This window comes from Stegodyphus dumicola, chromosome 1 (genome assembly GCF_044657685.1).
Source record: "Stegodyphus dumicola isolate Sdum_Otavi_A_Nest chromosome 1, ASM4465768v1".
Taxonomy (NCBI): domain Eukaryota; kingdom Metazoa; phylum Arthropoda; class Arachnida; order Araneae; family Eresidae; genus Stegodyphus; species Stegodyphus dumicola.
In genome coordinates this window covers 294,976,111-294,986,295 of record NC_140768.1, presented here as the reverse complement: position 1 = coordinate 294,986,295, position 10,185 = coordinate 294,976,111, and the positions used below count along the sequence as shown (strand labels likewise).

The 10,185-nt window shown below is 34.1% G+C and overlaps 1 protein-coding gene across 1 annotated transcript in view; it reads right to left on the bottom strand.

Annotated features, from left to right (window-relative positions):
* Positions 1 to 1,495: 1,495 nt before the first annotated feature.
* The window catches only part of LOC118179554 (lipopolysaccharide-induced tumor necrosis factor-alpha factor homolog), an 88,538-nt gene continuing 79,848 nt past the window's right edge, over positions 1,496 to 10,185 (bottom strand). The window contains exons 5-6 of the mRNA XM_035348724.2: positions 7,738 to 7,862; positions 1,496 to 1,600 (exon numbers count right to left, since the gene is read on the bottom strand). Coding sequence (XP_035204615.1) covers positions 7,760 to 7,862 — 103 coding nt within the window. The 3' untranslated portion in view covers positions 1,496 to 1,600; positions 7,738 to 7,759. The remainder of the gene's footprint in view (positions 1,601 to 7,737; positions 7,863 to 10,185) is intronic.

Below are 10,185 nucleotides of genomic sequence, written 5' to 3'. Positions count from 1 at the left end.
ATTACATAATTTAATGTAATTAATATCCAGTTATATAATTTAATGAAGAATTTGAGTACAGAGATGCGAAGCTTATATTGGAGATATATGTGCGTCTTCCCTGTGAAGCATTATTCCAGATACAGATGGAGGACAAAATAATAGGAACACATGCGAAATAATGGAAAATCTTTATTGATAGGGGGTTGGACCACCCTTTGACTGAAGTGTACAGATTGAATGCGACGTGGGATAGGTCATGGACAATATTTAAAGGAATATTAAGCCATTCCTCCTGCAGAGCGGTCTCTAATTCCGGATGGAGGAGGAAATCAAGAACGAAGTTTGGGTTCCAAATATGCCCACAAATCATCAATAATATTCAAGTCCGGAGACTGAGGGGGCCAAGCGAGATGTTCAATTGAATCGTCATGCTCTTCGAACCATCCTTGAATACACTTAGCTGTGTGGATAGGGGCATTGTCGTCTTGAAAAAGCGGTCACTCTCCAGGGAATGCAGTCTGGACAAAAGGATGAACATGATCCCCTGGAACGCTTAGATAGTGATTGGATGTGATCCTCCTATGCAGAATAACAAGCGGCCCAAGACCGCGTCAAGATATCGCACCCCATACCATAATGGCGCCACCCCCATGCTTCACAGTCGGCAAGAGGCAGTCAGGATGAAACGCTTCTTTGGGCGTTCTCCAGACATAAACGCGTCCGGTCATCTGAAATGGAGGGAAAAACGATTCATCTGACCATATTACCTGTTGCTACTGCTATGAGGGCCAGCCTTTGTGATCTCTGCACCACTGGCGTCGCTTGACAGCATTAGTTGCTGCCACGAAGGGTTTACGCATTGCCACTCTGCCATAAATGTTCGCAGCATGAAGTTCCCTTTTGACAGTTTTTGTTGAAATGGGGTCCTGGAGATGATTGTTCATTTCGGATATTATCTCGGATAACAATTGCTTGTGCTTTCGGGCTACTATGCGCTTCAAGACCAGTCTATTCCTATCAGCCAGCTTTGGCCCACCGCTGTGCTTTGAAGACGTCGTCTTTCCCTCTTTCGTGCACGCTGTCATAACGGCTGATATCATACTCCTTGCACATCCCACAAGGTTTGCTGTTTCCGTAACCGATGCTTCACTTAAATACGCTCCAAGTATCATTCCTCTTTGGAACTCTGACAGGTCTGACATTTTCAACCTCTCACAGACAGCTCGATCGAAGCATGCAATGCAGGTGACTGCTGTTGAGAGACTGATACCTTCCTCTCCACGCTCACTAGGTGGCAGACTTCTGCTGCAGGTGGAGCGACTGTACTGCAGGTATAAAATACATCATACGTTTTCACAGGTGTTCGCATTATTTTGTCCTCAATCTGTAGCAAGGTTGTTCATATTAAATTTTATATCCTTAATTATTATACAATGAAATGTTTTTATACTCTATTTATGAAAATGAAATAGTGAAAGTCCTGCTTTAACTTCAGAAAACACAGAACACAGTATCAAATTAAAGAATAATTTTATTCGAAAATATCAAATACAAAAAAATCAGTACTTTGTCCGTATGATAGCGAGTTACATAGAACTTTCATTCTTGTTACATCCAGCTAAAAAAGAAAAAAATTCATGAATACGCTGTAGGTTTTAAGATCAGTTATTAAAAGACATACGAGTAAACATATTTCGTACTAAATCTCTTGTGTTTTCAATTCATTTAATATATTCCATTTTACTCCGACAACAATTATTTTTATACTTCGGGCATTTAATGGCATATTATTAATTAAGAGATGTTTTCATTAAGACAAGATAATTAATTAAGACACAATAACACGCCGAGTAAATATCCTCAGCAGCAAAACCGCAATTAACTTTCGAATTTTGGGATTGCATGTCGAAAATACTCCTTTTGTTTGCTTTGGGCGCTTGGAATGACTGCTTCAGTTTTTTTATTGGTATTTCATTTTGTTTTTAATTATGAAACACAGTGTTTTCATTTCTGGTAAATTTTGTGGCACTCTTTGAAGCCAAGACAATAGGATGAGCATGCCACTAAATACTAAATCTATAAATAATAAATAAATAAAAGTATAAAGATCTTGCAATTTTTTCAGATTTCAGTTTAACTTTGCAGCAACATAGTATCATCCTTGAACGAGACGTTCATTGCAACGGGCGCCTGGACTGGAGTGTCCTATCTCCATCGAATTTATGTCACTTTTCGAACTTTGATTTCTTATGGTGCGTAAAGGCATATCTTTACATAAGACAATTATAGTAATCTTTTTTCTAGGCAATAGTCCGCGATAAGCAATTAAGTTTTGACTTCGGAAACAAGATATAGTAAACATTCCGAATAAGTAATTAAGTTGACGAGAAACATTCCTACTACTTGCTGACGAAATAAAAATTAGACCTGCAGGCTGGGAATATAGCAACACTCAATTATGTAACGGTTAGGACAGCTGTGAACAAATGACGCGTCTATGTAAATGTTTGTTTACATAGTATGTCATGAAGTGACCTTTACGTTTTTAATAATATCTTCTAAACTATACGGAATATTTTAACACCTTTTTTTTTTTTTTTTAAAGTGAGCAGAAATATTCAAACTGAAACATATATGTTTTTAAAGAAATCGGTATTTTTCAAGATTTAAATGTCGTGAGACCCCTTAGTTAGACTAACCATACATCTTCATTTTTCGAACATTTTCATGAATTAACCCCAGGAAATATTTCAAAATAAACGTGGAAGTCCCGGATCTTAATTTTGAAAAAATGCTTGATTTTAAAACAACAGTTGAAGATTTTTTGTAAGAGAGACAGGATGAAGACTCCGAAGAATATGTGCAGTAATGATATACAATACCTAAATACGTATAAGACGAGTTATTTGGAAAGTTTTAGATCAGAGGTATTTAGAAAGTTGTCAAACTTGAAAAATCTTAGAGACATGCGTGGTGAATTCAAGTGATATGAAAACAAAAGATGAATCAAAAGTTAAAGGTACTAATTTTAACTGGTATTTAGTGTTAACAATATACTGCATTTTATTTAAGTTCTAAGAATTTAGCCTTATGCTAATTGACTTTTACTGAACCTACATTATGACCTTTAAAGTTTGCAAAATGAATCTAAGACGCATTTTCTTCATTAAAATAACGAAAAGAAGAAGAAGAAACGTAAGAAGGAAAGTATAGTTCAATGTTTATTTTCTACTGTGATATTAGAGAAACATGATATGTATTCAGAAAGATCACTATGGATTACTGCAGATTTGCAGGATGTTTTCCGGCGTAGAATTCATCAACAGTAGCAGACAACCAGACTGCTGTATTACATCATAATAAAACAGCTGATAAACATAAATTTCCGATATTAGGTTAATCAGACGAAAAAACTGTAAACATAGCCTCCTAAACGGATATAAGAGATGATTCTTTCGCTCGTTGCCCCTTCCGCATATTTCGTAAGTGCACATTTGTATCGCCACTGGGGGGGGATGGCTTCTAGAATGACCAATGGGCTTCCAGTAATATTTCTAGCATTACACATGACCTTTGCCGCGCTTTTAAGCAAGATTGTTGGAAAAGTTTTGCCACGCTATTTCCTGTACAAAATAATTAAAGCACATTTCCTGTACAAAATAATTTAAGCTTAATCATAGTCTTTAGTATTATGCGTACGTTTATTACCAGATAAAGACAAGTCCTCCCAGGATATTACATTTATTAGGATTTGTCATTGGATGATTATTATAAATTAGTGTCACTTTTGCATAATGAAACTCGACAACGTCAAAAACAAATGAGCGCCAAATTATATATATTGGAGAGAGAGGATTTCTACTCATATTCAATTTTCAGTGCGAAGTTAGATCAAATGTAAACAAAATTTTATATGTAAATCGTAGAAGTCTTAGCATTTTTATAGAAGTCTATATGAGACAGATGTTATACAATAACAACCAATGCAAAATTTTATTCAATTTGCATTCCTACACATTTAGTGCGTTGAATTTCACATTAATAAATGTTCACTCTAAAATGTATTGCTTACAGAAGAATTCCTCTTCAAGCAGGATGAATTTATTTTATTCACGAAGAATGCATTTAATTTATTCATATGTAACTTTCAGTGTTAGCAGCAGGTAATAAGATCATTCTGAATCTTACACTTTCAAAATCAAAGGAATGCAAGCACTGTGATAATAAAATACTAGATTCATTACAACACTTATTATCAGCTCAATAAAAAAAGTTATACACTCGAATTCTCTTAATCTACGGGTGTTAGTAAATGCATAATATTAGAGGCTAGTTGTAGCTTGAGTCATTTTTCTCGATTTAAAGAGAAATAAAATGCCACGAGCATTAACCAGTGCGTGATAAGTTTCGCAAAAGTGAAATGTTGACGATTAAAAAACTTATAAAATGAAAACATTACCAGATTTTATACTAAAATGATTGCAATATTTATTTATACGCTGTACCTTTATAACTGCGGAACAAAACGTAAACAACAGCATATGCACATATGCAGTTTCAAAGGTTCAGTGTCAAAACAGCAATAGGAGCTCATTGGTGTATTTTTGAAACCACTCCTTCGGTGGCGATACTGATGTGCACTTGTGAATTATGCGCCCCGGTGTACTACATATCTCATTATCCAACTGTTCTTTTTGTGGCAGTTATTAAGGCCTTTAAAATTTCCTATTTTCATTTAAATGCACTAAATGGTCACTGCTAGCACTTTTAAACGTTCCGATTTGCTTGTTGTCTTCCCAGTTCTGAAAGTCGATTATGATTCTACACTACATTATGTTATTCCCTCTTTATTTTGGACTGTTTAATATCATACCATTCTTGCTTCTTATATTAGGTTTCACACGCTATTAAATGCAATTCTGCAGGTCTTTTCAAATGGCTGGGAAAGGTAAAAACATTTTTGACCAAAATTTATGGTACGTGCTTTCTGTACTTTAACTCTCTTTTCACAAAATGGGAAAACACATTATTTGTTCAGAACTTAACGAAAACGGCGAACAGAATAATGAATGTATTGCGTACTTTTCAAACAGGTTATATATAATGAATCTGTAGAATCATTATATATAACCTACTTGAAATGAATCTTTAGAATGGAATATGATTTGCATAATTAGGTTATAATGAATCTGTAATGAATGAATAATATAATAATGAGTCTGAATAATGAATAATAACGAATGAATAATGAATCAGCAGAATCATTAGGTTATCGATGCAGCAATTATCCACAATGCCCCTCACTGGGATTCGAACTCCGAACCTCCTGAATACGTGTCGGATGTGCTTCCAGTTACACCAAGAAGGCACTCGGAAAGGAGAGTCAAAATACCTTATATACTTCCCCTTATAAAGGGTGACTGGAGATTAGGGGACTCAGTCGCCAAATCCTGCTAACGACTAATTATCATCCACCATCTTTTAGTTCGGGTGCCGCTTGTAGAAACTTTTACAGAATTTTCGATGTCAGGAAGCTGAAGAAATCCGCAGTGCCTATGTCGGTATTCGAAATCCTCACCACCCGAATGCGTCGAGCGTGTTTCCATTTACACCATGAAGGCAGGCGGAAAAGAGAGAGAAAATACCTTATTGAAGTTATAAGAGATTTCTGAATAATTTTTACAGGTGAAAATGGCACGTATTTATTGTTCAAAAACCAAAACTGAATAAAAGGTTATCGCATACTTACTAATATTCTTCCAGAAGTAAGACAGCATATTCAATATAAAAGTTGTTAATAGTCTGAATTTTTGCTTCTACGCTCTTTTTATTAACAGAGAATTTAACTTTATATTGGCTTAAATTTTACAATAGTTTATAAGGTATTTTGTTCCTCCTTCCAGCATGCCTTCGTTATGTAACGGTTAACACACTCGGCGCGTAATCGAGAGGTCCAGGATTCGAGTCTCGAGGAGAGCTCATTTTTCTTGTCTCCTGCACCAAAATACCTAATGACTCTACAGTGGGGCCCGAACAGGAACGTCGAGTGTACTAACCGTTACACCACGAAGGCATGCTGGAAGGAGGGAGAAAATACCTTACAAGTTTATGCAGAATTTATTTAGATGATAGTTTTGGAGCATTTCAAATACATGAATGTATTTTCCCCCGCTTTTGGTGTGATGCTATTTCACTTTATTACATACTCACATCGTAGACAAAATGATTCGATTTATTTGGAGCAGACACATCACCCAAATGGATAAAAAGGCTTTAGTAAGACATTAAAAAAAAACCCCTTTTTATTGTGCTCTAAACATCCAATGAATGTTTATGTTACTACTGGTTTATGATAGCTTAATCATAGTCTTTAGTATTAGGTGTACGTTTATTAGCAGATAAAGACAAGTCCTCCCAGGATATTGCATTTATTAGGATTTGTGATTGGATGATTATTATAAATTAGTGTCACTTTTGCATAATGAAACTCGAAAACGTCAAAAACAAATGAGCGCCAAATTATATATATTGGCGAGAGAGGATTTCTACTCATATTCTGATGCAGAAGTCTGAAAACCATTTTGTGCTTCCTTCTTTTTAGCATCTTCTTCTTACTTTCTTTACTCCTGATAATATTGCTTAATAAGTAAGCCTGAAGCTATTTAAAACGCATTCTTGTAATTTCTTTTTTTCCCCCCAACACTTCGATTTAAAGGTTTCTAAAGAGTTAACTTTGATTTGTATCCTATTTCTGTTCCTTTCTTTTATACTTATTACGTGCTTCTTACGTTTGTGGGCACTACACGGAAAGGAATGGATGGTCCGTGGAGGTCTTTTTAAGGGAAACTGGCTTGCATCGCTGTTAGATATGGGGGGGGGAAACCCAAAACGCCCATGCAGCCAGCTCGTTGGCCGGGACTCGAACCCCGGACCGAACCACCAGTGTTCAGCGGCTTTTACCGCTCGGCCGCTGGTGGGCGGTTTGTGTACTATTTGAGTTAATCAAATTCTCTATTTTTTAAAATAAAGTTTTCATAGTTATTCTAACTTATCATTCTTTAATAAAGCTGTGCTTAAATCGAGCGTAGTGTACTCAATCACCTTAACTATGTTAAATGCACGACATATCAGGATTTCATGGTAATTTTCCAGTGTTGCGACAGAATGAAGTTTTCATTTCTCTAACTTTCCTTGATTTTTCTACGTCAAAACGTAAAAAAATAGTTATCAAATTAAGCATTTTCAAAATTAATGGAGAATACTCGCTGTAAACTAATGAAACTGCTGAAAACCACTGAAACTGCTCCAAGCTACTAAAAATGCTTTCATTTTCTTTCACTACTTTAAGCTAGATTTTTTGCTTCGGAACTGCATAAAACCTAGCTTAAAATACTACTTTAATGAGCGAGATGAAGCTGCTTTATAATACATGAAATGAGATTTAATGAACGAGTGCTACTTTAATGAATAATGAATGCGATTAGATGGTATAAGTACAAACTGTATTATAACTTTAAATCTTTATTAAGTGCCAATTTATGATGCCATTACTTTGTCACAATAAAAGATAGTTGTTTAATTTATTCTAATAGTAGAAATTTCTAATTAAAAGAGAATAGGAAAATAATGGTACTTCTTTATACACAGAGACGGGAAAATAAACTTCACATAAAATATAGTTTGTGGAAGAATATGCAGAAATTTACGGCAAGAGGCAGAGACTGAAAGATGAGTTTCAATGTTCAAAATATTTACCTCAGTTCGTTTGGTGAGCACTTTACAACCTTTTATAAGTACCCAGTCGCGCTCCGCAAGCAGGGCATGTGTGATGGACATCTTTGCAGGAATCCATGACTAATGGAACCCAGGCACAAGGACAACTACAAATAAAAAAAAAAATAATAATAATAATAAATTGATTTAAAATTGAGATTTTCTCCTCTTTGCATTTGCTCTCATCTTCATGTTAGCCATCATATTCGCAAATATTTCAGACTCACCCTCCAGATACCTCTCTACAGTTCGAGTTGGCTTCCGACTATGACAGTTGAAATCTAACGAAATGTTAATACCATCCCGAAGGAAAACTGCCAATTATTTGTCAGTCAGAAAAAGAATGCCAGATATAAGGGATCATAGAGTTTCATAAAAAGAAGTATTTATAGTTAATGTCGCAAACACAAATAACGAATTTAAGCGCGCTGCACATAAATTTTCCCCCCTCCCGTACAGCGTTGCCATGGCTCGCTTTGAAATCGTTCAGTTTGTTAATCAAAATTTGTTAATTAATTTACAAAATATGAAATCGATAATAAAACAAATTCTGAATTCTAAATTTGGGCTTGCAGATAGATGCCTATATTCGGGTGGAAACGTTCAGTATTCAAAATTGGATGGCTCTAGGTACCGTTGTTTTATCACAATGCGAAGAACATACATACATTTATGCAGATTCTTCATTATTTAATTTCATTAAATATAATACAGGGTTGTAATATTTAGTGGCAACAATCTGAAAAGTGAACCGACATTTATACTGAACCAACGCAAAATGCCAAAACGAAAATAATAGTCCTTCAGGGCAAATTGCCCCTTTGGAAAAGAAAATCTAAAAGCTTTCAGATTTTATACTACGCCCACATGGGCGTTTTTTGTGTTACTTTTATTTGTTAAATAGCAAGTTCTTCGCAATTAAACCACATAAAATTTAATTCAACAACAATATCAAAATATTTAAAAACAGCACATCTTTAGAATTTCCGACAGAGTCTCGCGCACTGGAGACAAAAATGCATTTTTTTTTTCGTACAGTGTTGCAATTGCTCGTTTTGAAATCATTGCGTTTGTTAATCAAAAATTCGTTAAAGTTCTGGAAACTTTCAAATAGAGAATAAAACAAATTCGAAATTCAAAATTCGGGCTTCCAAGTGCCTATGTTCGGTTGGAGGACTACGTTATTCGAAATTTGACGGCTCTAGGTACCGTTGTTTTCACAATGCGAGAAACATTCATGCAAATTATTCATTATTTAGTTCTTTAAATATACAGGGCGATAATATTTATGACAACAGTTTGAAAAATGAACGAACGTAGAAAGTGAAACGATGGAATATGCTGTTTTGAGACCAGTAGCCCCTTTTTGCTAAAAAAATTAAGTATTTTTACGTTCTAGATAATAGCAAACATGGTATATTCATTATCCTGGAGAGAAATAGTATGGTGTTTGAGCACTGTAAATTGACAAACAAGCATCATAATATTTAAACAAATTTAAATTTAATTTTAAACAAACACGTATAAAAGTGAAAAAGCAAATTTAAATCCTATATATATATATATATATAAAAGCCAAAATAATTTTTAAAAAACTGTGCAAACAATAAAAGATTTAATTCTCGAACTAATCTACAATATCATTTAAATTCAGAAGCATAAGCAAATCAAGTGCAAAATCAATCCATGAAAATAAATTCACTAATTTAGCAAATTAAAATTAAACTAAACAATTTTTTTTTTAAAAATGCATAAGTGAATGACCGTTGAGTAGGTAGGAGACAGACTTATCAAGGCGAAGTTGCCTCCAAACCTAACTCTCCAATCATTCAATTCGTGTTTCGTCATTCATGCAGGCAAGGGTAAAAGTCAAAACCAAAAGTAATACCAATAAAGTGGTACCCTTAGAAATTAACATTTAAGAATTAACATTTAAGAATAAAAGGAAAATACTAATGAAGTCTTTTGAGAAACAAGCAAGTAAAGTCAAGAATTAATTTTTTTTAAATTAAATTTTTTAAAAAAATAATTTTTTATAAAAATAATTTAGAAACCCTTGTCTATAGACACCTCCATGACACGAATATGCATATCAATAAAAAGAAACTAAAAAAGAACTAGATATAATCCATATAAACCAATAAGAAACAAAAAGAACTAATTCACAATTTTTAAAAAACAAATATATATTTAAAAATATAATTTCATATTTAGAAAATACTTAAATACTACATAAAAAATTTTTAAAAATACTTAAACAAGTAAATAGTAAGTTTTAATTCTAACTTACCTACTATCTTATACTAATATAAATTATAAATTAAATGCTGTAGGATTCAGAGCAGGCGTCTGAAAAGACAGATATGAGTTTCTATATAATCAGGAAACGGCTTGATTTTTTGATATTCGGTGTCCTAAGACATCCCGAAA